The 27,562-nt window shown below is 40.9% G+C and overlaps 2 protein-coding genes across 5 annotated transcripts in view; both read left to right on the top strand.

Annotated features, from left to right (window-relative positions):
* The window catches only part of nucks1a (nuclear casein kinase and cyclin-dependent kinase substrate 1a), a 35,681-nt gene extending 31,360 nt beyond the window's left edge, over positions 1 to 4,321 (top strand). For both annotated transcript variants that reach the window (XM_024378768.2, XM_024378760.2), the window contains one exon: positions 143 to 4,321. In XM_024378768.2, coding sequence (XP_024234536.1) covers positions 143 to 417 — 275 coding nt within the window. In that variant the 3' untranslated portion in view covers positions 418 to 4,321. The remainder of the gene's footprint in view (positions 1 to 142) is intronic.
* Positions 4,322 to 6,538: 2,217 nt separating this feature from the next.
* LOC112218186 (solute carrier family 45 member 3) lies at positions 6,539 to 27,545 on the top strand. Of its 3 annotated transcripts, XM_024378778.2 has the most exons (9): positions 12,859 to 13,002; positions 20,938 to 21,293; positions 23,357 to 24,051; positions 24,177 to 24,418; positions 24,550 to 24,662; positions 24,804 to 25,288; positions 25,467 to 25,732; positions 25,940 to 26,167; positions 26,300 to 27,545. In XM_024378778.2, the coding sequence occupies exons 3-9, from the start codon at positions 23,910 to 23,912 to the stop codon at positions 26,489 to 26,491; spliced, it is 1,668 nt and encodes a 555-aa protein (XP_024234546.1). In that variant the 5' UTR covers positions 12,859 to 13,002; positions 20,938 to 21,293; positions 23,357 to 23,909; the 3' UTR covers positions 26,492 to 27,545. The 3 variants fall into 3 exon arrangements, with proteins under 3 accessions (XP_024234564.1, XP_024234546.1, XP_024234556.1); XM_024378796.2 differs by lacking the exons at positions 12,859 to 13,002; positions 20,938 to 21,293 and adding an exon at positions 6,539 to 6,652; XM_024378788.2 differs by lacking the exon at positions 20,938 to 21,293.
* The last annotated feature ends 17 nt before the right edge of the window (positions 27,546 to 27,562 follow it).

Raw genomic sequence — 27,562 nt, 5'->3', positions numbered from 1 at the left:
GAATCAATCACCCATATTCTTCAGAACTGCAAGCATCGGTTGTTATATGCTTTTTTTCAGATAATGTGTAAGTATCTTCCCAGCCTCATAACTTCATTGAATGAATGTGTATTCATAACTTTGTGTGTCTCTCCTCCCCCAGTGACCCCCAGCCCAATGAAAGGAAAGGGTAAAGGTCGCCCCAGTGCTGCCAAGGCCCTGGAGAAGAGCTCGCCCAAAGAGGAGGAAGAGGAGGAGCCGGAGAGCCCCCTGGAGGAAGAGGAGGAGGAGGAGGTGGTGAAGAAGGACTCCTCCCCCACTCCCAAGAAAACAAAGGAGGCACCCGGGAAGGAGAAGAAGGAAAAGGAAGATGAGGAGGAGGAGGAGGAGGAAGAGGAGGACGGATCGGAAGAGGACGTGCCCTCTGGGGAAGACTAGACCCACAGAAGTCCCACCTCTCTCTCTTCCCCATTCCCTCTCTTTACCTTCTCAAGTTTTTGTTTCTCTTGGTTTAGAGTTTATTTTGGTTTCATTGGTGGCCTGGCTCAATGGTTTGAACCTCATGTGGATTTGTTGTTTAGTGTTTGTTGTTTAGTGTCTGGCTTCCCGTAATGACTGACTGACTGAGCACATCGTATCTGTGTGCATAAGAACATGCATACCATATGGCTGTGAGGGATGGAAGGAAAGAACAAGTGAGATTTTACTCCATCTCTCTGAACATGTCCCATTCCTCCATCCCTGTCCCCTCTGCTCAGCTACACCTCTACTGGCACACCTCTCTTCTCTTTTTCATCTCCCTCTCCACAGTGGCTGCATTAGTCTTTCCTACACAAGTCTGTGTGAAGCTCAGAAAACAGTTATTTGGGCTTTGTTAGTTTGCCTTTCTGAGAGCTCCGTGCTAGTGGACATCTGTCCTCAACAGTCGCTTGAAGTGTAGAGTCATTCCTTTTCTTTCTGCAGGCTGATGTGTGTGCAAGTGAGCCTTCTATTAAAAATATATATATATATATTCTAGCCATTTTCTTTATCTGCTGAGTTCTCCATTCCCCTCTCCATGTAATCTCTGGTCTGACATGACTGGATAGGTGAAAGCTATGTAGTATAACTCTTGCCTGACCTATCCAGTAGTGAAAGATCAGTGATTACTGAGCCCTGGGTCTGTCTGGGTTAGGGTTTCCATCTCTATCCTGGTTTCTCAGTGGACTGCTGTTGTCCAATCAAAGCACTTTTTTATTTTATTCACTGTGCCACAATACCCATTGGTTTAGTTACAGCCCAATGCTGACTAATCAGAGAAGGCCACACTGGAGACTCGGAGGGAGGATATGTAAGCGTGTTAGATTGTTCTCCCTTAGGTCCTGTGCCCACTCACCCCATAGCGCTGTGCCGACACTGACAAAGTGCTTTTTAAACTCTCAAACACAATATGTTTTAAGGAAGGTTTTACGGTTGTTATTTTAAATGTTAACTTGGTTGAATTAATGCTGTTGTATTTCCACCTACTCCGAAGTTAAGCTCTGGCCCTGTGTCTTCACTATAACACATACACAAACTTGTTTTGTTATTGAATATAGAACTGTCCAGTCGTGCTTTGAGATCAATTGTTTTGATTTTATTAAAGCAAATAGGCAGAATAATTGGCACGGGACAAATAACAATCAGCGCACACCCAACACATTTTTACATGATATTCAATATAACAGTACATTCATAGTACAAGGAACAGAGTTGAAGATCACTTTGGAGTAGCAGTGTGTTATTGTGCTTTAGACAGAGAGATTGCTCTGAGCTGTAAACGGTTAATTATGTCGTGAGAGGGGGTCATGGAAGCAGGTCTTAGATCAGCCCTAAGAGAGCCTGTTTGTTTGCTGCGTGCTGGTACTACCAGTGTGTGGTTGTGATGGAGCACACGCTCAGGGGGGTTGGTGTTTCCTCACCCTAGACCCTCTACCATTGGTTTGTGGTTCTGAGATTTTGGCTGCATCTGTGCTGGGCATGACACAAGCATAAACCATACACCCATGCCAACACACACACTACCCTGGCATGGCCAGAGCATCCTTTCAATGTTCAACCCTTTGTGCCAGGCATCCACAAGCCTTTTTAATTGAATCGAGAGTTGTTTTTTTGAGAGCCCCTAAAATGAATGTGTTTTTTTTTTTTTTTTTTTGTTTCAATTCTCTATTCAGATTTTTTGTAATGTTTGTTTTTTAAGAAAATAAATAAAATGTATCTTGATTTTAAAAAGAAAAGTCGACCCTATCCATCTGTTTTTCTGCTGGGTTTAGGCAGACTGGGGGAGCAGACCCAGCAACTCCTTTCTGTTCCACTCTTCTCCTTTTCTCTCATTCTATCGCTCATCTCACGCGCTCTCCCTCTCCTGCACTCAGCTCATACTTACTCCTTCCCTCTCTCACACACACACACACACACACACGGCTCATTCACCTCAGACAGAAGAAGTCAGTATGTTGATGTAGTCAGTGATGCCGGCATATGTTTTTCTCTATACCTCTCCTCTGCACTCTACAACCAATAAAAACTAGCTGCAGCTAATTAGCATTTAATTTTAGGTGGGTAAATACAGGCCAATATATTAAGTCACATTGTCCTAGAGAGATTCACACCGTTATTAAAACGTCACACCAGGGTAAGTCTACACGAAACACAGTCCTTATTTTATTTGAAGTGTTTCTAAAGTCCACTATGAGAAATGAATGGTGGAAAAACGATTGGAACCATTTCCTTTTTTGACCGCTAGGTATTATGACTCATACTGTGGTACTCTATATGAAGGAATCTAGGTCAAACCACTGCTTATGCCTTTCCGGTTGTTTCAGATCTGCAAATAGGAGTGTACATGGGCAGAAGTGAAAGAGAAGGCATGAAATAAGTGCAAGAGAATGTTTGTTACTCCTCCCTGGGTTGAAAACATTTTTGAGCCAAACCTATGGTATTGTAAAGCATTCTTGGTCTGTGGGTTCATTATTGTTTTCGCTGAGAATAAAAGCTACTAGTAATTAAAACAAGTTTGGGTGCTTAAAGATTGACTCGGTTTCTTATTGCCTTATATTCCCTTGGTACTACTAAACTAGAGGGGCTCTCGGTATGGCGTAATACAGGGGGATTGGAGGGATGTTAGTGTGAATACTAAACCTGTAGATCTGAAATGATTCCACCCGGCCTACAGGAGTGCCTAGGGCGTTGGGGCTAGTGGTCGCTTTGGAATTCCGCAAATGAGTGCTCTGCCTCGGATGTTGACCAACTGAAGCCATAGATCTAACATAGTATTAGAGGATGACGTCTGTCATCAAAGAAAATAATGAAATAGAAGACCTAGCTGACTGAGATCAAAGCTGTTATTATACCAAGGGACCACTGTATGTATATATTTTTTGGCCTATCTGTCAGACCCAATGATGTTCTGACCAGTACCAAATCGCTCAAGACTGCAAATATGTGCCCTAGAAGATGTTTCAGCAGACCCAAACCAAACTTTGGTTCTGGTGCACTTTCCCTGGTACCCTCCTGACGGCAGTGGACAAGTGTTTATATGCCTAACTCCAAACTGGCCCCTATAGGTCCAAGCAATTCTGTAGATCAAAGATGGGTATTAGCAAATTTTGATGACAAAAATCAAACGTTATTGATTACCAAATTGCCTATTCAAGCCTTGGCTCCACATGGGCCTTAGGGTTAGGAGTTCATTTGGATTGGTCATCTTAGTATAAGGCTTGTATCATGTTCCTGAATGCTTGTACTGTGTGGGGTTTCTGTGTCCAGGCAGTAGGGGATCCCACACAGGGCTATAAGGTCCATACTTTTAGGCTTCTTTTCTGCTAGTTAATCAAATGATTCATGTCACTGGTTGGCCAGAGAACTCTCTTACATGGTAGGAGGTTTGAATCGGGAAGGATTGAAACCAGTAGTGCTGTGTACCTCCAGGCCCAGATTTGAATCCCCCTGTTTAACATGAACACATGACCATGATAAACAATGGATTTACTATTTCTTTCCCATCCTTTCTTCAATATCCCTGCATTATATTGCTTTTCATTTGTTTTTTTCTATGTATCTTAAATTGTACTGGCAATGTAAATGTAAGCAAAATTGTGATTCTTACAGGTGATTGCGCCGAGAAGCTTTTGTCAGTGTTGTGGAATGGGAACGCTGAACTGTTGAATATTTTGCATGTTGTGGAAAAGTGAGTGGCGACGATGATGGTAATGATGATGAAGGCAATATTGTGGTCTTAAAGTATTAACGACAACAATGATGTTGATGACATTTTGGTTTCCCGGCTTCTAATAAAGGCAACCTACTTTTTATACAGATTTAACTAGTTGTTTTGTGATGTCGAGCTCTGTGTTTCATGTGCGAGTAGGGTTGCACAGCTACCAGTATTTTAACAAAGTTACCAGAACATTTAGTCATTTTGGTAATTAACATGTCATCTATGGCAATCTTGGGTAACTTTGGTAATTTATACTTCAATAACTTTTAAATGTATTCATATATAGTATAAATGTTCTATATCTGTGTCCATATTGTTCATGAGTTTCTAGTGGATAGACCATATGGTTAAAGAGAAAATAGCCTAATTAATTAAAAAAGCATTAACCAACAATGGCATTTTCAATTAACTCTGTTTTGGTGCCAACACATTAACAAAGACATATTGACATAGTAAAATAAATAAAAGTTTGTAAAAAAAAAAGCTGTCATACATTTTATTTTACATAATCATTTGATATACAGTTGAAGTCGGAAGTTTACATACACTTAGGTTGGAGTCATTAAAACTCGTTTTTCAACCACTCCACAAATTTCTTGTTAACAAACTATAGTTTTGAAGTCGGTTAGGGCATCTACTTTGTGCATGACACAAATATTGTTTACAGACAGATTATTTCACTTATTATTCACTGTATCACAATTCCAGTGGATCAGAAGTTTACATACACTAAGTTGACTGTGCCTTTAAACAGCTTGGAAAATTACAGAAAATGATGCCAGGCCTTTCGAAGCTTCTGATAGGCTAATTGACATCATTTGAGTCAATTGGAGGTGTACCTGTGGATGTATTTCAAGGCCTACCTTCAAACTCAGTGCCTCTTTGCTTGACATCATGGGAAAATCAAAAGAAACCTGCCAAGACCTCAGAAAAAAAAATTGTAGACCTCCACAAGTCTGGCTCATCCTTGACAGCAATTTCCAAATGCCTGAAGGTACCACGTTCATCTGTACAAACAATAGTACGCAAGTATAAACACCATGGGACCACACAGCTGTCATAATGCTCAGGATGGAGACGCATTCTGTCTCCTAGAGATTATCGTACTTTGGTGCGAAAAGTGCAAATCAATCCCAGAACAACAGCAAAGGACCTTGTGAAGATGCTGGAGGAAACAGGTACAAAAGTATCTATATCCACAGTAAAACAAGTCATATATTGACATAACCTGAAAGGCCGCTCATCAAGGAAGAAGCCACTGCTCCAAAACTGCCATAAAAAAAGCCAGACTACGGTTTGCAACTGCACATGGGGACAAAGAACGTACTTTTTGGAGAAATTTCCTCTGGTCTGATGAAACAAAAATAGAACTGTTTGACCATAATGAACATCGTTATGTTTGGAGGAAAAAGGGAGAGGCTTGCAAGTCGAAGAACACCATCCGAACTGTGAAGCACGGGGGTGGCATCATGTTGTGGGGGTGCTTTGCTGCAGGAGGGATTAGTGCACTTCACAAAATAGATGGCAGCATGAGAAAGGAAAATCATGTGGATATATTGAAGCAACATCTCAAAACATCAGTCAAGAAGTTAAAGCTTGGTCGCAAATGGGTCTTCCAAATGGACAATGACCCAAGCATACTTCCAGAGTTATGGCAAAATGAGAAGACCAGCCACACAGAGGGCCAGAGATAATTTCAGATAACTGAGATAATCTGAAGTAACCAAAAGGGCCACTTGTGAATAATTACATAAAATCCTTGAAAGTTAACAAAATTCTGGTAGTGTACTGGTAAACTTCGAAAGTGACCCTCCCTTTAAAACCCTATGTGAGGCTCATTCCAAGAGCCTTTTTCTCCAAGGGCCCAATATGTGCACTACTCACTGTTAGCCACACAGTGGCACTGTTTTCATGCAGTCCAGGGCTGTATATCACAATAGTTTAGTCTAGCGGCCTCATCTCCTTTGTTTACCTTAGTCACAGGAAAGAATAGGTGAAAACATGATCTTAATCATTACACATAATACAAAAATCATTAAATAGTTAACACATTGACATCGGATCATCAATAGCCTAGGCCTAGTCATAAAAAGGTATAGGTACTAAAGTCGCAGTCAGTCCACTATAGGTCTACATAGCTCTGCAGTGAGTCTGCTTAAAAAAACGAAGTTTAGTAGTCTAAATAGGTGGACACTTTGTTGAATTATTTTATAATCAATAATTATCCTATCATGGCCCATAATTAACATCGAACGTTTTCCTCATATTGATATAGAACGGGTTATAGCTACCTAATTTTCTTTGTCCAATCCCACTGCAGTAGAGTCAGGCAGTTACATTTTAATCTGGCTCCGCTACTAAACAGGGAAGCATCTCCAAGTGCGCGCACAGGCTCCGCAGAATGAAGCCACTGGTTCCACAACTAGAGTTCAACAGGTACAGTAACTTTAAACGCACCTCTCATTTTGTACAGAAGTGATCGAGAAGAGTTTGATGCGGTACATGTTTTCTCCAGGGTTGTATACACTGTGCTTTAGTCAGCCTAGAACAGTCTATTGTCATTTCACTTGGTTCTTTAATTAGTTTTGATGTATTGTTTGCGAGCTTGGTTTAATTAGGCTATGTGCGTTTGATGCAATAGTCTTTTTAAAGTCTTGACATCACGATTTGACCTACCATTTCCGGAATGGGTTCTTAACCTGTCTGTGAACGAGGAACTACAAACACATGTTTTAAAACAACTTCGTAAGCACAAAAAGTAGGCTACTTTTCAAACATCAATGTGAGAATTGTGCTCATTTTACATGTAATCTACAGAAAGTAGGCTTTGACTACACTAATATCAAAGATATTAAAGACAGTACAGTATGAATATAGGCTAACACTGCTTCTCCAATAGAAATAGCCGAGCACACTTATAGGCGATGTTATGGCGACGTTGGCATGCAGAGGCCGCATTGAACTGGGTGCCACATTAAAAGTCACCCTGTAAAATAGAACTTGAGCAAGTCTAAAAGTATTTGATTTGAAATATACTTAAGTATCAAATGTAAAAGTATAAATAATGTCAAATTCCTTATTAGTCTAACCAGAAGTTTTTTAAATTTACGGATGATATTCAAGGGGCACACTCAAACATAATTTACACATGAAGCATTTGTATTTAGGTATGATCAGGGTTGTTCTCTTGATAAGTGCACGAATTTAACCATTTTCCTGTCCTGTTAAGCATTCAAAATATAAAGAGTACTTTTGGGTGTCAGGGAAAATGTATGGAGTAAAAAGTACATTATTTTCTTTAGGAATGTAGTGAAGTAAAAGTAGTCAAATATAAATAGTAAAGTACAGATATCCCAAAAAACTACTTAAGTAGTACTTTAAAGTGCTTTTTCTTAAGTACATTACACCACTGGTCTTCAAATCAGAGGTACTCGTTTCATATAAAGTTGTTTTTGACAAAAATGAAAATGTGTCACTTTAATAAGGTTATGGTAATAACATGTTCAACTACTTAAGACATTGGTTCGAATCTAGGTTGTGCCTTCAGATTCTGGAAGAATATTTCACTTCTCTCATTTGGCGTGTTTGAGTGACAATTCGACTGGACACAAGTAGACAAGTAAAGTCAGGGTGGAAGTACATGCACCAACAGCCAATCGGACAACTTCTGCTGTTTCTAGGAAACCCAACTCTAATCAGGTTTCCGTCCAACCTTTTTATGCTAGTAAAGTACATGTTGGATAAAACATGTAATGACAGGCCTGATGGAAAGAGAATATTTTTTGGTTAACTTTCCAAATGTCAAAAAAACTAAATATGCTAGACAAGGTGGGATCTTTTGTGTCGAGATATGCTAGAAATATCGTAGAAACGCTTTTATGCGCAAATACTGATATAGTAACCATTATATGGAAGTAAACTTGGAGTCATGTGATGACATGTATGGTCCTCCCATTAAGTCAGGGAGGGAAAGCATGCAGTTTATTAGCCTACAGATTAAATTATGATGAACTTCACAGGGTGGTGATGATGCAAGGTGAGCTTGATGCTGCTTTCCAATAAATATCAAGGGTCTTATTCTGTTGACGTGATAATCGATGCTTTGCTGCCATTTGACAAATAAAAATAATCTCGCTCTTTCGTCCATAATAATCTCATCATGTAGGCTACATATATATAATTGGCAGCATATAGGATATGCTCTGTTGTTTGCCAGTACTTCATGCCCTTGTACCTTCCCCATTATTGTTTGTGATTGTGCAACATTGAATTGTAACGAATGTGATTGAGTCCACAAAGATTCTTACTGTATGGTACATGTTTGCATGTTAGCATCACTACAGCCTGCAGTGTATTTCTTAAATTCTCAACCTTTATGTTGCTTTTGTCAGTCAGCATGTACAAAATAGAATTTGATTCAGTCACATGAAGTACAAAACACTCACTGTACAGAAAAGGATTAGGCTATACATGCACATATATTACTAGGTAAACACTATGAGAAGGATTAGATTACATGTACATTAGTTCACATAAATTACTGGGTAAACACTATGAAAAGGATTAGATTACATGTACATTAGTTCACATAAATTACTGGGTAAACACGATGAAAAGGATTAGACTACATGTACATCAGTTCACATAAATTACTGGGTAAACACTATGAAAAGGATTAGACTACATGTACATTAGTTCACATAAATTACTGGGTAAACACTATGAAAAGGATTAGACTACATGTACATCAGTTCACATAAATTACTGGGTAAACACTATGAAAAGGATTAGACTACATGTACATCAGTTCACATACTGGGTAAACACTATGAAAAGGATTAGACTACATGTACATCAGTTCACATAAATTACTGGGTAAACACTATGAAAAGGATTAGACTACATGTACATCAGTTCACATACTGGGTAAACACTATGAAAAGGATTAGACTACATGTACATCAGTTCACATAAATTACTGGGTAAACACTATGAAAAGGATTAGACTACATGTACATCAGTTCACATAAATTACTGGGTAAACACTATGAAAAGGATTAGACTACATGTACATCAGTTCACATAAATTACTGGGTAAACACTATGAAAAGGATTAGACTACATGTACATCAGTTCACATACTGGGTAAACACTATGAAAAGGATTAGACTACATGTACATCAGTTCACATAAATTACTGGGTAAACACTATGAAAAGGATTAGACTACATGTACATCAGTTCCCATACTGAATAAACAATATGCCAAGCAGATACACTTGGTATTGACCCCACAACTGGTGTCTGGGGTACTTGCTCATAAAGGGCCAGTTTCCCAGACACAGATTAAGCCTCTAAAATTGTAGATATCCCCTACAATAACCCATATATAGCCTACAATATGTATTACATTTTATTCACACTTAATAGACAATCAACACATTTGAATTTGTTTGGTGACAATAATAATACAGAGAAGACAAATTGTAGGCTATAACATGGGACACAACATTACAGTAACGTCGAGATAAATACATGAGCTATATTGTCACAAGTAGGATATTTCATTTATTTATGTTAGAAATTTGGATCACATGTAAAGATAAAGATGTATTTAAGCTCTAAATAGTTATCCACCCAAAACAGTAAACATGCATTGTTAATAACCAGTGACAGGTGGCGACATCAACCATTTATGAGCATGTCGTGCCTTTTGCTTCCAAAAAAGAAGGTCATCTCCCACATTTCTTTGGTTCCGACTTCAAGTTACAGTTGGTGAGGAGAAACTACAGAAATTACCAGTTGGCTGCAGTCGAAAGTTCATGACGTTTGATCACATGGTTGTTGTAAAGGTCATGCAGTCGACATGTAGTCGCAAGTCTGACAATTGTTATACCCATAATGCAACACACTTTGAAAGGTGGTGACCAACGTTGATCAACGTCTTGCCAAAAGTGATCCGCTCGAACGTGGAATAGAATGGCATCAAACACACGGTAACCATGTGTTTAATGTATTTGATACCATTCCACCTATTCTGCTCCAGCCATTACCACGAGCCCTTCCTCCCCAATTAAGGTGCCACCAATCTCCTGTGGTTCTCAGAAGTCTTGCGATGTTGTGCTTCTAGGTTTAGAAACTCTGATAATATACTGCAGTCCAGTCCACTGTTGTTGGCTGTTAAAATGTTCCTTAGTATTGGCAAATATACTGAGATGGGTTAAACTTACTTGCTCAGACGGGCTGGGCCATCCATCATCTCTGCTTTCTTCTTCTTCTTCTTCTTCTTCTTCTTCTTCTTCTATGGTATTATGGCGGTACGCAAACAAGAGTTAGAGGTGCATGCCGCCACCTACTGTATGGGTGGTAAACTATAGAAAAAATATCCATTGTTGGAAAAAAGGGGGAAAAACGGCTTCATACAAAAATCGACACATGAGAAAAACAGCCCACTCCTTCAGTCACATTCCAATTCAAGTCACATTCCTACAAAGGCTCAGGGGTCTGTGAGGGCGCAACATCCTTTGACAGGATTTCTTGCAATGCCTCGGCTGTAAAGTCACTGACTCCAAAAAAGGGTTCTGCTGCACTCACAATAATTCTAATTTTCTCTGATTTCTTCTTTGTTTGTGCTGTACTGTTTATGACCATTGCAATAAATGCTACAAAGTCCACCTTTTTCACATGTAATATATCAGGATCCCTTGATTGCCGAGAAACATTCACTTGTGCAGTGTCAATTACCATGGCGTCTTCAACGCCACTTGCTCCTTCCACTCTTCTCGCCGACTCCAGATAGGAGACATGCTGGAAATCCCTTAGTCTCCTTCACCCTAACAGGGCAATCTGGGGATTCGGGCGCATGTTTGCCACCACAGTTGCAACATATAACCTCAGCTGGCATACAATTTTCTTTTTGTCAGCATACACTTGGTACATGCCCAAATCTTTTGCCTTCATAACACTGGAGGGGCTTGTGCACAAAAGCTCTTACAGGGTATCTCATTAAGCCTAGCTTTACATGAGAAGGGATAGACTCGTCCTAAAAACAATAATATGGACAAAGTGGGTTTACTTACTCCATCCACCATACAGGTCAGTCGACATGCACTAATCACTTCACCTACTTCCTCAGGTATGTCATCTGCATTCACTTAATTTGCAACCCCAGAGATAATCCACTTGACAGTCGCCCTGCTTTGGAAATCCATATACAACATTATATAAACAAATATTTTTGAGGTGCAAAGCACGCTTCTTCTGTTCCGCGGACAGAATTGGAATACCAGCTGTTGTGACTCTCACCTCACTCAACGCAGCCATGATACTCCTGGTGACTTCAAACAGATCCCCCAAGTAACATTGATCCAAAACCTTCACTCTGACTATAAACAAATCCAGGGATTTCTTAGTTTCCATCACGACTATAACCCACTCGTTCTCACTCTCATCTTCACCCAACCCGTCATCAGTTTCAAACAGAACATCCGTTTCCCACCATCTTCCCTGAGTAAAACTCATCTCTGCTTTATCAATCTGTCTTAATTGAATCCTCCTGGACTCGGGTAGATGTAACATAGTAAATGTAAATCCGGTACATGCCAATATGATGTTACATTTCGTATGGTATGTATTCATTTGTGGATGTCCATCATCAATTTTGTATCATATGCTACGAATTATAATCCGTATGATATGTTAAATTGCAATTCGTACAATGTGTTAATATTTGAAAAATGTATGATATGTTAAAAATTCCAATTTAGATAGGTGGCTAATGTTAGCTAGGCTCGGGGTTAGGTTTAAGGTTAGGGTCAGGAGTTAGGTTAAAGGGTTATGGTTAGGGTCAGGGGAAGGGTTAGCTAACATGCTAAGTAGTTGCAAAGTAGCTCAAAAGTAGTAAATAAATGCTAATTAGCTAAAAATGAAAACGTTGTCCATGATGAGATTCGTTGCTAGAAGTTTGCGTTATAATGCCACAAATCCACACCAACCATTCACCCTGCTTTCGTTTTTGCCTTGTGTAACCTTGTTTCTTATGTCACCATACCAAACATAATGTCATACTAATTTGAGTGTCCCAGATTTAAATTTACTATGTTACGTCTAGCCTATGAGAACAGACTAATTTAATGGGATTTGTAGATAGGAAGTGCCAAACCTCTGTCCTTTCTAGTATGGCCAGAAAGTCACAACTCAGAAGATGCACCTTAGACTACAATGGGGGTATCTAAACACTTCACTGCCCACTGGGTACAAACTGATTGAATCAACATTGTTTCAATGTCATTTGTCAACGGATTGTGACATGGAATCTACATGGAATAAAACATTGGATTTCAACAAGTCATTAACTGTTGTTGAGGGTAACATTTCAACAACAAGATTAGGTCATCATGGTAACCAAATCTTAACATGGACAAACCTTGTATAACATATGTTTAATTTGTAACTTTTAAAGCAGGGGTGGGGAACTCCAGTCCTTGAGGGCCTGATTGGTGTCACACTTTTTCTCCATCCCTAGCAAACACAGCTGATTAATCAAACTGCATCCTAAACTGAAGTTCATGATTAGTTGATCATTGGAATCAGGTGTGTTAGCTGGGGCTGAGGCAAAACTGTGACACCAATCAAGACTGGAAATTCCCACCCCCGCTTTAAAGCAACATCAGATTTTCAACGTTATATCCACTATCAGCAATAAAACAATAGGCTGGGCAGATCTCCTCCTGGAGAATTGATCTATCTTTGGTTTCCCATCCAAGGTGTTAACCAAGCCCAGCCCAGGTATGATATTTGTCACTGACTATTACCAATGTGCTGTGAGACAGATTCTTGAGAGATCTCCACTTAAACTAAATCGATTTACTGTTGCTATCAAAGTCATTCCAAAGGGTAGGTTTAACAGAGTAAATTTAATGTGACCATACCTTTATCATTCATATATCATCAATTAAGCTATTTCAGCCTAAAGCATTTGCAAAGTCATCAGCTGCTATTGTTTCAGTTTAACCTAGAATTCAACTAAAAATAGAACAAATAGACCTGGGGTTTTAAGCTCTGGTTGATTTAAAATGTAATGATATTTAGTGAGTTTTGAATTGTTTGGTTGTCAACGCAACCAAATATCAACATTTTGAAGGAGATGTTTCTTCTGCGTCTGTGCCACTAATTAGTCTGGCTTTAATTTCAGTTTGTCTGCAAATGAATACTTGATATGTTGGAGTCACGTCTCCATCTCAACCACAGTTAAAGAAAAGGACTAAATCAAATCGAGCTTTATTTTAAGTGCATTTAGAGTTTGATTTGTTTTAAGTTAAGATTTTTGGTTGAGATGGCGATGTGAATCCAACATCAATTATTAATTTGTAGACAAACTTGAATTAAAGACATTAAGTGCACAGATGGACCTATCCAAGTTAACTTTTTGATATTTGGTTGCTTTGACAACTAGACACAATTCAATATCACTTTGGAAATACAATAAATACCCTTTTAACATGTTGACAAGTTAACAAATGATATGTTGGATTCATGTCTCCAACTCAACCAAAAATACAGTTAAAGAATGTGATTAAGCCAGTGGCTCAGATGTATCTACTGCTTGGATAGTTCCATCTCCTTTAAATTTGAAGTTACTGTGACTATACATTTCTTCTTATAGTAAATATTTTCTTAACTCTATTTCTTGAACTGCATTGTTGGTTAAAGGCTTTTAAGTAAACATTTTACGGTAAGGTCGGTGCTTTGATTTGATAGTATTGTTTACTAGATGTTGTCCAACTAATATTGACTCTTCTGTAACTACTCCCTCTTCTCAAATCAGGGTTGATTGGAAACTGCTTTGTTCCAAGAAATCTTTACTCCATGACGAAGGCCAAGCAGCCGAAATGCTTCAGAGTTTAAAAAAAGATTTGTTTAATTGAACATGCCATACAAAAATGGGCATTTTTATTAATTAAATGAAGAGTGCCTTGGTGCATTCCAGGTCCATTGGTTCTGCTAACAGTGATGACAATCTATTGTATAAATAAAGTATCTGACATTGTATTCCCATTTGAAATATGCTGTGCTTTTAAATGGTTGAAAGCACAGTGATAGACATTTGGGTGACAACTAAACCAAAAATCAGACATTGGGGGGACAAAATGGCGCCGTAGAGAGAACACGGTGTTTCAGCGAGCTCTCGTGGCATTCGTAAATTTATATTCTTACATTAATCTCCTAGCTTGAAAAACTGGTAGAATTGGCTAAATAAGTTACCATATCATGAGTCTTGACGACTATTTCGCAAAAATCTCTGACAACATGCCCAATAGAACTACTAAGAAGTCGACCAAAACCACCACCCCTGTGGATGTGCATGAGGAGCTAGCTAACGTTAGCGAAGCTAACACCATTGCGGATCCAGGCACAATGGACCTGATGATTCAAAAGATGACTGATCGATGCTAAGATAAGAACGGTCTTGGAAGCAATAGCAGGCCATTCAGCTGAAATACAGAGGGTTGTGAAACGTGTTGGTGAGGCGGAAGGAAGAATTGCTGCAGTGGAAACTTCAACTACATCTATGGACGCTAAGATAAAAGCACTTGAGAAACAGGTGTGCGAAATGGCGGAGCACATTGACGACTTGGATAATCGAGGACGCAGATGCAATATTCGTGTTGTGGGACTCCCGGAAAATTCTGAAGGGACACGTTCAGTAAAATTCTTTGAGGAATGGATCCCTGGCTACCTACAAATTGACACTAAGGCTGGTGAAGCTGGACAGAGCCCATCGCTCTCAAGCACCGATACCCGGTCCCAATCAGCGCCCATGGATCGAGCAGCGCGTCATGGATGCAGCTAAAAACATCGGCTCTGATGGTAGTCAACATAAAGGTCCAAAGGTCTCATTCTTCAATGATTATTCCACAGCGGTTGTACGAAGACTCAAAGCGTTTGAGGCGAAGGCTTGACTCAGGAGAATGAAGATGGACTACGCACTGTTGTACCCGGCCACATTGAAGATTATGGTCAACGGATCACCTAAAAAGCTCTACACACCTGAAGAGGCTGCTGCGTTTATTGACACTCTCGGGTAAATAACTTTAAGCTGCACCTTCACAGCATTGAATAACTTTGTTTATTTTTGGTTGAATCTGATCATGAAACAGTGGTGTGAGTCCTCACGTACTCCGGCTCAGTAATATTTGTATCTTTATTATTTTTCTTGCTAAAGTAATAGTCGCTATAGCTCAGGCTGAGATATGTGTGAATCCATATTGGTGCCCAGGCTTTGTTTTAGGTGGAAGAGCCTCAATCTTCTATTGATTTTCTTTCCCATACATATAAAGGATGAGGCTATTGAGCGGCAATGAGTCTTAAGAGGACTTAAGAGTCTACATTGGAGAGTTGAAATCCCCTGCATGTTAGCTAGTGGGAAAACCCCCTTTTGGATCTTTACATGTTTAATTTTTGGGTTTAGTATAGTTTGAGTTCAGGGTTCATATCGTTTGTTTATGCTCAGTGAGATAGAGGAGAGTTCAACACATGGAAAAAGGTACCACCCCACTTTTACAGTAGGATCCAGTCTGGATATTGAATGGTCAAGATACAATGGCAGGTAACAGACTGCGTGTATGTACATGGAACATTAGAGGGAGCCATAACCCCATTAAAAGGAAGAAGGTACTGTCTTTTTTGAAAAAAGAAAATATTGATATTGCCCTGTTGCAAGAAACTCATTTGGATGATAAGGAGCACCTGAAATTACAACAATGGGGGGGGGTTTGGTCAAGTGTTTTTCTCATCATTTACATCTAGAAGTAGAGGTGTAGCAATTCTGGTGAAAAAGAACTTACCACTTAAGGTCTTGAATTGTGTGAAAGATAAATTTGGTCACTTTGTTATAATTAATGGTACTTTACAAGGGCAGAACATTTCCATAATGAATATTTGCTCACCCCCCTGATTTCCTCACTAAGGTATTTCTAGACTTTTCAGAATTAAACTCAGACACTGCAGTGGTTGGAGGAGATTTTAACTGCTTGTTGAACCCCCTTATTGATAAGTTTCCCAGCGGTATAGCTTCACTCTCTCCTCAAGCTAAGTCACTTAAAGCTATTTGTGATGATCTGGGGTATGCGGATGTCTGGAGAGCTTTTCATCCCTCCAACAGAGTTCACTTTTTTCTCTGCACCTCATGGATGTCAGACTAGAATAGATTATTTTTTTATGCCCAGGACATCTTTGCAGTCTGTTTTATCCGCTGGGATAGGAAGCATAGTCATATCTGATCATGCTGAGGTGATCCTGGACATAAAACTCAATGGGGCATTAAATCGGTCAAGACATTGGAGGTTGAACACAACCATTCTTAAAGACCATACATTCACATCATATTTTATAACAGAGTTTAAAGCATTTTTCTCTAACTCTCAATCAACAGAACCCCTCGCTCCTTTGGGAGACCTGTAAAGCGTATGCCAGGGGTCTGATTATGTCATACACAGCTACTAAGAGATGGAAAAAGCGGGAAAAGCAAAAAATGTTAGTTCCTAATTCACCCTCTAAAGAGAAGGACTACATTAAAACGCCCACTCCTGCCCTATTAAAGGAAATATCAGTCATTAGATCAACGTTAGACTCTCTCCTAACACAGGACGCTGAAAAGAAAATGAGATTTGTCAGGCAAAAGCTATATAAACATGGCGATAAGCCAGGAAAGTACTTGGCATACCTAGCTAAAAATAGGGCTGACTCTCAGTCAATTGCTACTATTACTGATTCTGATGGTAATCATTTATATGAAAATAAATTGATAAGTGACTAATTTAAGAAATTTTATACAAACCTTTTATGCCTCAGAACTGCCAAAGGATGCACCCAAATTAATGGAGAACTTATTTTGTACGATTGAGCTCCCTACTATCTCCGAAGAGCAGAGGTCCCTCCTTAATGCCCCTATTACCAAGGAAGAGATAATGTTCGCAATTTAAGAATCTGCAAAATGGTAAGGCCTCAGGACCAGACGGGTTTTGTAGTGAGTTCTATAAAGAGTTCCATGGCCTGATCCTTGAGCCATTGCGTGATATGTTTAACCACTCATTTTCAAATGTCCAACTCCCTCAAACGCTGAGAGAAGCCAACATTTCACTTATTCTCAAAAAGGGAAAATGTCCAGAGTCTTGTTCCTCTTACAGACCAATTTTCCTTCTGAATGTGGATAGAAAATTGCTTTCTAAAATTCTAGCCACAAGATTAGAGGACTCACTGCCACTAATTGTGAAAGGAGACCAATCTGGCTTCATTAGGGGCCGTAAATCATGCAACAATGTCAGGCGGCTTCTTAATGTAATTCAAGCCTACCAACAAAGTGCTGTGGATGGTCTTGTGCTCTCCCTAGATGCTGAGAAAGCATTTGATCGTGTGGAGTGGTCTTACCTATTATTTGGTCTGGGGGACAACTTTATGAAATGGGTGAAAGTTTTATATATGATCCTCAGGCTGCTGTCCTAAGGTCAAATAGCTTCTCTATACACAGAGGTACCAGACAGGGCTGTCCTTTATCCCCCCTCTTTGCACTTGTTATGGAACCACTGGCCGAGGCCATCAGGGTAACGCCTGCTATACAGGGGCTGCTCATTGGTGATATTCACCATAAAATAAGCTTGTATGCTGATGATGTCCTGATATTCATCTCTAGTCCCGAGACTTCAATTACATCTCTTATTAATATTATTGAATTATTCAGCGAATTCTCAGGCTACAAGATTAACCTTACTAAGTCAGAGGCTATGCCACTTGGTAGCCTACACTCTGTACCTAATACTTCTCCCCCCTTCCCTTTTAAATGGTCTCCCTCAGGTTTCATGTATCTGGGTATATTTGTAACTCCTAAATTCCAGCTAATGTACAAAGCCAATTTTGTTCCCTTGTTTGATACAATAAGACAGGATCTGGAGCGCTGGAACTCTCTCCCGATTTCTTGGTTGGGTAGAATATCCCTCTTGAAAATGAACATTTTACCTAGACTACTTTACCCAATCCAAATGATCCCAGTATTACTCTCCAATAAGGTAATAAAGGATGTAAATAGATGGCTAAGTTCCTTTTATATGGAGTAAACGCAAGCCAAGACTTAAGATGGCAATATTGCAGCTGCCAAGTTCTATGGGCGGCTTGGACCTGCCCAATATCAGGTTCTATCAATGGTGTGCCCACCTTTTGTTATATTTCTGACTGGATCACAAATGATGACTCCTCTATTTGGTTAGACATTGAGACTTCTCTTTCAAAATACCCCTTACAGGATCTTTTATTTTTCAGAAGTTTCAACTCTGTAGAAGATCACTGCAATAATCCTGTTACACTTAACACACTCAAAGTATGGAGGTCAGTTCAACGCTTCCTGGGAAGGTCCAAACTAACCTCTGCTCTTACCCCAATTCTTAACAACCCAGATGTCAGTCCAGGATTGCTGGATGCTGTCTTTAACTTATTGCTTAATAAGGGCATACGCAGGCTAAATGACTTATTTGCTGATAAGATTTTGTTGTCATTTGAGCAGGTGGTCGAGAAATATCGACTCCCAAAGCAGGACTTTTTCCGCTTCCTACAAGTAAGACATTATATTCTGAAGAGCACCACCTTAATTGGTAACCCTGATGTGTCTGTCATTGAAAGAATGCTTTTTTCCCACAAAGGAAAATGTCTGTTTTATGATACTTTCAGGTCCTTTTCTGCTGTCAACACACAGAGGGTGAAACAAGTGTGGGAGAAAGAATTTTCTGTTACTATTGACAAAGAGATGTGGGAGGACATTTGGAGATATGCAAAAACAATATCTATATGTAACCGTACTAGAGCAATCCAATTAAGAATAATACACAGATTGCATATATCCCCAAATCGCAGACATGCTTTTAGCCCCACTTCCTCTTCCCCTCAGTGGCTTAAATGCAAAACTGATACAGCCACCCTAACACATTGTTTATGGTCATGTACCAAAATACAAAGATACTGGTCTGGTGTTCTGCAAGAAATTGAAAAGATCCTAGGGATTGATCTAGAATTGGACCCAGTTTCTTTACTGTTAGGTCTCCCTAGTAGGCATGTTACTTCTGTGGGTAAAAGGAGGCTTTACAACATCCTTACCTTCGCAGCGAGGAAAAACATCCTTTTACAGTGGATTACTGATAAGGTTCCTTCTATTAAAGATTGGCATAAGATATTATTTGAATGGGTGCCTCTGAAATATCTGACATGTACGTTTCATTCTAAAACAGACCAGTTCTACAAAGTATGGGAACCTTACCTCAGGTTCTAGGTCATTTAGATATCAGCTATTATGCTGCAAGGATTCTCTTAGAATGGCGGGGATCTATGTATTTCAGAACTACACTGTACGTTCCATGTGTGGAACCTAACCTCTTGGTTTAAACTGAGCTTTTTTGTTTAATTTCTGTTTGTAAGTTTGTTTAAAATGTATGTATTGAGAGACGCAATGATGGTGATTGGGTGAGAAGCACCGAGCGGGAAGAGGAAAATGGTGTGCGTATGTATGCGTGTGTATATGCATGCGTGTGTATATGCATGGGTATGTGTGTGTGTAAGTGGGTGCTGTTTTTGTTCTGTGTGCTTTGTCTCTATCTCTTAATATGGGTGAAAATTGTGAAATTCCAATAAAAATACTGTTACAAAAAAGAAACTGGGGAAAAAAAAAAAATCAGACATTGTTTTTCCGTTTGGTTGTGCTTTTAGATGGTTGAAGCATAATGATAACACATTGGAAATTCAACTGTCTTTTGAACTGACAAATATTATCCACATTGCAATGACGTAGTGTGTCCAGGGAGTGGTGGCTGATTGTTCAGAGATGAACATCTCAGGGTGCTCTCGCTTTCATTGTTTTTGGAGGATAAACATACACTCATGAAGGATCCTTTGTTGCTACACTGATAGTTCCGTTAACTGACTTTGTGTGTGTGTGACCTCAGGCGCCGTTTTCCCTTAATTCAGCAATTTTAATAACTGCCGCATGAACACTTTGGTGTTGTTCGCCTTCAAAGTGCTTGTTTCAGCATTGAGCACTGTGCTGATTTGCTCTACTACATTACTCATTTCTCTGCTCATGTTAAGCAACACTTGATTCTTCTGACTAGAACATTATTCATGCCCATCTGGAATTTCTGTGCCAGTGAAAAGGTAGCTACAGCTCAGAGCTGGGTTTCTTTGGTAACATGATGACCATTCAATGCCCTCTCATTTGGATTTATTGAAGCAGTGTCGTCTCACTGTCCTAGTGGTTTAGGTTACCTACCTGTTGTCACGGATATGCTCCCCTGGCAGGTGTGGGTCTGTTGGACCAGGATGTGATTCTCAGCTTTATTGCGGCCTCGGTAAACATCCATGCTGGGTAGTGACTGACTGATAGCTTCTTTACCTCTGGGATATCATTAGATCTTTACACTGAGAGTCAGAGTGTCTCTATTTTTCAGCAGTGTTCACCAACCCTGGTCCTGGAGAGCTACATGATGTGTAGGCTTTTGTTACAGTACTAGTCAACCAATCATAACAACCTTGATTTGTTGAGTCAATTATATTGGGCTGGAACAGAAGTCGCCACACCCTAAAGCTCTCCAGGACTAGGGTTAGAAAGCATTGTTCTAAGGGGTTTGTTGTCAGGAGTGTGTCTTGAGATGGTTTTCTATAATCAGTTGTGACCATTGTTCTTAGGCCACACCCTTCTGCTGCTATTGGCTGGCAGGGACACTGTTGTTGTTTGCCCTGCTGATGTGACTCCTTTCTCCCGGACGTGATGGGGATGCTGATATTCCAGTTCCCAACCTGAGCCTGGCACTCCCGACAGCTGACAATAGGTTACAAGTGTTACCTCACGACAGGTGCAACACACATCACAACAGGTGTGTTACCTAGGAATATGGTTTATTCCTAGATACGCCTTGCATTGCTTGGCTGATGGGAAATGACACACACACACACACGACTTCCTCCTGAGAGATGACGGACATGGGCACATGAGGAGTGGACACAGCTCTACGAGAGACACCGGATTATTTTATGGTTGGACAGTGAGTTTTGAATTTTATTGACTTTACAACCTTTGATGCAAGGAAGAGTGTAATAATTCAAAGTGATGTAGCAGTATATTAGGCCCTACGTAGTATATACTTTCCTGCAGTCAAATGACAATCGCCCTCTAGTGGCCTCATGAGTGGAATGTTATTAATATTTTTCAGAATTAAACTTTTTTTTTTATGCCAAATTTGCTGTCAAATGGTTGTTACATTTCAGTCTTCTGTGATGTATATGAAGTGTAATATTGGGATGCAAACTCAATGTAATGCATTTCAACTCTGTCTGACATGGTACAGGTGTCTTATTTTTTTCTAATTCCATAACCATATGTGTGAAGTTTATACTTTTGATTTAAAGCAGATTTGTGCAGTACTATAACGAAACACACTGTGACCCTGATTTAGCCCACTGCAGTATAAGGTTCATGTTCAACATAATTAAATAAGTGTAGGTTTTAAAATGTCCTTATTCATTGAGGTGAGAGAATTAGAAATGTCAAGATGTTTTGTAATAAATAATTGATGTGTAATATAATTGGGAAATAATCAACAGTGCTCACTGTGAAATCCTCATTTCAAGCTCTGAGCTGCTTTCTGAGAGCTACTGTTCCTGACTCGTCCTCAATCGGACTGTCACTAACATTAAAAAAAGAACAAACTAGTTATGTGAAAAGTCCTCCTCTCGTTTTGTCAAGTTGCCTCAACTGTGAAGCCAAGTCTTTAGGAGTCAGTTTCTTCCTGATGCAAGTCAGACACCTTTTATCTAGGCATTGTACACATGTTTTGATACTGGGTATTAAGGTATTGTGTCAGGGTTTGGGTGTGTGTGTGTGTGTGTGTGTGTGTGTGTGTGTGTGTGTGTGTGACTGAAAGAATAGGACACACACTGCAAGTCAGGCTGGGCTGAACTCAACTTGGTGGGGGGGGCTGGTCTTTTTCCCTTCCAGAGAATCAACCACTACATACACCACGACAGGGTGTATGTACACAGTGACTCAGTTGATTTCCCTCCTGGGCAGGTACATTCCAGCTCACCTGAAGAGTCTTATTGGAGTTCATCACATCTTAGAATCTTAATCAACTGGAGTTCCATCCTGTTTCCCCTGCAAGTTACAGGATGAGGCAGCTAACAATAGAACCTTGCCCCCCCTTCCCCTGTGTTAAGCTTTAAATTTCACCTGTCTAGAGCCAATTTGATTTCAGTCTTTGAGGTGTTTTTTTACTGATTCTGTGTTTGGTAATGATGTTTGTCCCCCATGAGACACTGTAGATGCAGAAGCCTATTTCACTTTCTCAAAATCCCCAGAATGAATCATAACTCGATCTGTAATTGAATTTGTCGTTTTTTGCAGAAGATGTAAAATTCCATAACTAAAACATCCAACAGGTGTTATGAGGAATTTCTCAAGTAAAAAAAAAAAGTCAAGATTTCTTATATAAACAAATTCAGAACTGCTGGGCAGGTCTGTCGTACTGTCTATGCTGTTGGATGGAGAGCAATCACTGCAGCTCTTCAGCCCATGTTAGTGGACCAAAATGATCATATTTACACTTTGTAGTACATTTTCACACTAAATAACTGACTCATATCGATGCCACGTAGACCTTTTTTCAAATGGATTCATTGCTTTTTAAAGGCAGTCGCTAAGCATTGTGCCCCATCTCTAAAGCCCACCAATGAGTCCAGACCCAATATTAGGGCAATTAAATATTGAAAGCTTAAGACTAAGGTTCTACTGTATCTGCAAAAATATGATTTCCTAGATAATTGGCTTAAGTTCTGACCCCTCATTGTTTTGAATGGTGTCAGCAATTTTTGCCTTGTTCTTTTGATCCTAACGACATGAATTGGGGTATTTAGAATACTATATAGGTAGAGCTTTGTTCTGTTCAATGTTATGTCAACTCAATTTTGACAAAAATGCAGATAGAACCTAGCTCTCATTACTATAGAATTAGGAAGCTTGTTGTGTCCTGTAATGACTAAAGATATGGTATAGTATCCATTGTCACGGTGTGCCTCTTCATGTCGGCCTGTTCTCCCTCACTTCTGTCAGGGTCCATGTTTCCATGTGTGGATTTCTCTGGCGATTGGCAGACTTGAGTAAACTACATCAGGCCTCAACAGGCATGACCACAGGACTGGACTCTCTTACCTCCATTGACCCTGCTGCTCTACCTGCGTAAGACCAAAATAGATGGCGCAAGAAAGACAACTCTACCTTTACCTCTGTCTGCCAGAAGTACAATGTGAGCTCGGACAACTGTATACATGGGGAAGCCGTCCGGTCAGCTATATTGTCTGTTTTCCACCATCTTGAGTAGAGACACTGGAACCTCCTCACAGAAGCATGGGACACAAACACCAGCCAGAACCCTGCCACCTTTTCCTCTGCACCACCCACTCGTTTACATGTGCAGGTACCCCAAGGACTTCCCTCTGGAAGAGTCACCCTTAGAACACGTGCATAGAGAAGAGCATTCTGTCCTGTCCACACAGTCACTATAAACTCCTGTATCACAGGTGTCTCGGGAACTGTTTGGGAGAGACCAGAGCTTGAGATATAGAGTGGACGTTAGAAGTATAGGCAGAGGAAGCAACTTTGAGTCATGCAGGGCCGTGTGTGTCAGCTGTTGCTGGTGAATGCTTTAACCTGTGGTCTGGAGGTGTGTATGGCTGCAGGGACCTTCTACATCCCCCCTCTACTGCTGCAGGCTGGCATGGAGGAACGCTACATGACCATGGTGCTGGGTGAGTCAACACTCTATGACCGTAGCTCTGGATGAGTGACCTGGGTGTAAACACTAACCATGGTTGAAATAAGTGATTTGTTCTTGAGCTTGGAAGTAGATCTTCCCTCTCTACCTCTCTCTCAGGAGTCGGGCCGGTTCTGGGTTTGATCTTTGTGCCCATGATTGGTTCGTATAGTGACTCGTGGCGTGGTCGTTTTGGTCGGCGCCGGCCATTCATCTGGCTCCTATGTGTGGGGGTTCTGCTGGGCCTGCAGGTCTTGCCCCAGGCTTCTCACCTAGCTGCCCTGCTCTACCCACAGCGCCCCCGATGGCTGGAGGGGATACTGCTGGTGGGGGCAGCCTGTCTGCTGGAGTTCTCAGGACAGGTGGAGCAGAAACTCAATATATTGTTAAATCAATAACATTGATGTAGATGTTTGACTTTATTTGAGTGCTCCTTACTGTGTGTGTGTTTTGTTTATGGAGTTTATAGCGCCTAAATGACTGTTCTCGACAGGCCTGTTTCACACCGCTGGAAGCGCTGATCTCAGACCAGTTCCCTGGAGAGGAGGAGAGCAGAAGAGCCTTTTCTGTCTACTCACTGATGATCAGCCTGGGAGGATGCCTTGGGTAAGGGACCTCTCAAGATCAGCCTCAGGAGCTGCCTGGGGCAGGTTACATCTCTCGCTGAGATAAAGTGGATAGGACAGAGATCAAGTCATAAAAGAGAACCAGAAAATAAACCTCTGTGATCCTTCTGTCTCATCCTAGATACCTGCTCCCAGCCCTGGACTGGAGCCATGCCCCCACAGCAGCCTACCTAGGTGGCCAGGAGGCCTTTATCTATGCATTGATCACCCTCATCTTCCTCACCTGCCTCCTCAGCACAGTCTTCATATCAGAGGACAGATGGACCGGAGGAGAGGGAACCAGGAAGGGCGTTAGCGTTAGTTCCACCCTGAGCCCTTCCCATTGGAGGAGCCGATACTGTGGACACCCCTTGCTATCGCAGACCCAGTGTGTACGGATGGCTGTGGGGTGGTGTGTGTCGCTGTGCGTGTCGGCACTGCCACGTGTGTATGGTGTATGTATGAGCTTGCCGGCAGTGATACGGCGGCTGTTTGTAGCTGAGCTGTTCAGCTGGATGGCTCTGATGAGCTTCATGCTGTTCTATACAGACTTTATGGGAGTGGGGCTGTACCGTGGAGTACCCAACGCTACACCTGGAACACAGGAGAGACTACGATACGATGAAGGTAGGATGGGCAGACATTTACTTGATCCTTATCTTTTCATTTACTGCAAAAAGTTGCTGCGAATTTGACCTCTCCGTTTTTCTTTTCCAATCCTCCTTACCCTGTGACATTTTTATAAGATTTTCAATACACCCATTTCAATGCAGCCATAGATCTACTCTCCCCTCGTATCTACCAGGTGTACGCATGGCGAGTGTGGGTCTGTTTCTGCAGTGCCTGATCTCAGTGGTCTGCTCCATCCTGATGGAGCGCTGGATGGTGTTGCTAGGCACCCGGGCTGTTTACGTTAGCAGTGTGATCCTGCTAGCATTAGCTACAGCTGTGATGAGCTTCTCAAAGAGTGTAGTGATGGTCACTGTCATGGCTGCAGCTACTGGATATACCTTCTGTGTGCTGCAGGTCCTGCCCTACACCCTGCTGTGTCTGTACCACTCAGACAAACGGGTAAGACACACACACATACATTACCACTCTAGCCAGCAGGGGTGCTGTGGGTAGAGCGGGGCAGCTAGGTGAAAGGCCTGGGACAAGACCTGCAGACCCAGCAGAACCCCCACACACAGGAGCCAGATGAATGGCCGGCGCCGACCGAAACGTCACATTCTGACAGAAGTAATCACAGTAGATAACCCCCATCTCTCTCTCTCTCAGGTCTTTTTCTCCAGCTCCAAATCCAGACCTTCTCACCAAGGAGAAAGTGACGACCACACCAACTCAAAGCCGCTCCTTACCCCCGACCATGGCAAGACCCCGCTTCTCACCTCTGCCTCCCCCCATGTGTCTCTGCCCCTGGAGAGAGAGGGAGAGGCCATACCCCTGCCTCAGAGAGGGATGTGTCTGGACATGGCTATCCTGGACAGTGCCTACCTGCTCTCCCAGGTAAGGACAGCTGCTCGTCTCTCTACAAGTTAGACCGGTTGACCTGTGCTTGTATGTGTGTCTTTGTGTTGCTTGGGACAAATATTTGTCTCAACAATTATGGCTAATAATGTACTGTTCTCTCCCCTGCAGGTGCTGCCTGCTCTGTGTCTGGGCTCTATAGTGCAGCAATCCCACAGCGTCAGTGCCTATATGGCCTCCGCTTGCTTCCTTAGCCTCCTGTCCCTGCTCTGCTCCACCGGGGTCGTCTTCACACGCAGCGACCTCCACAAGCTCACAGGGTCAAAGGGCGACACTCCAACGCTGAGGGGGCAAAAGGATTAATCCATTGTGGATTCTAGTTGGTATCTGTGTTCTATTGTGGAATTGTAGATTTTTACTGGACTTTGGCAGTCCGTTATAGAAACCTGTAGCATGAAAAATATGCCGTATGACTCAAAGGGTTGGGGATTGCAGCTCTGACATCAGCACCTTTGAGACAGACAGGTGCTGTGTTGACACAGGTAGAGGTTAACAACACAATCGAAGAGACAGATCATTCTTTCTGCACATACCTTTTTTCTTCCAGCCACAGAATTGCATTGTGTGCAGTTACTTCTGGGCACATTTCATATAGTTTTGTAGATGTATTTCTCTGCTGTTGGTTGGTGTCTCATTCCACTATGGCATTTCTTTATCTGGAATTGTAATGAATTTACAAACCTTATAGTTTCTTATGTTAACATAAAGAACCAGGTAGTCATATGAACAGTGCCAATTGTGTTTTGGATAATACATCAAGAGTCTGTCACCTATCCCTTAACCCAACATGTAAATCTTCTGTTTTCGGTATGCTATGATATCATAATTACTCGAAGAGTGATATGGTATGTATTGATAACGTATGCATTGGGAATGTGGCATTTTATTCTTCAGGGAACTCAGTGCAGGTAAATCAGTTTCTGTTGTAGGCTGCTAGCTAAATGCCTTATTTTTAAACCATGTACTTGAATGTCATAATCCATTGTCATCAGGTGGGAAATGTACAGTTATTCCATGTTTTCCTGGCATGGTGTCCTCAGACATGCTTTTGCCTAATGCAAAAATGTGGTAAATATTTTTTACATAATATATTGATTTGTTTTTCACGGTTTAAACTGTTTGTAATTGTGTCAAGGGAAAGGATTAGTTATTATACAGGGTAATAGCTCATTTGCTCCAGGGGTGCCGTACTACTATGGCTGACCCTGTAAAACAACACATTTCACTGCATGTATCCAGTGTTTTAAAAATAATAATAATTGAAGGTTAAGTTGTTACACACGTTAATAGGTTATATGCAAGCATTCTCTCTTTATGAATAAAATATTTTAAACAAAACATTTTAATGTAAATTATATGACCTAACAGTCCTTT

Source organism: Oncorhynchus tshawytscha, linkage group LG02 (assembly GCF_018296145.1).
Source record: "Oncorhynchus tshawytscha isolate Ot180627B linkage group LG02, Otsh_v2.0, whole genome shotgun sequence".
NCBI classification, from domain to species: domain Eukaryota; kingdom Metazoa; phylum Chordata; class Actinopteri; order Salmoniformes; family Salmonidae; genus Oncorhynchus; species Oncorhynchus tshawytscha.
Note: the sequence above shows the minus strand (reverse complement) of the source record. Positions and strands in the feature narration are given on the sequence as shown.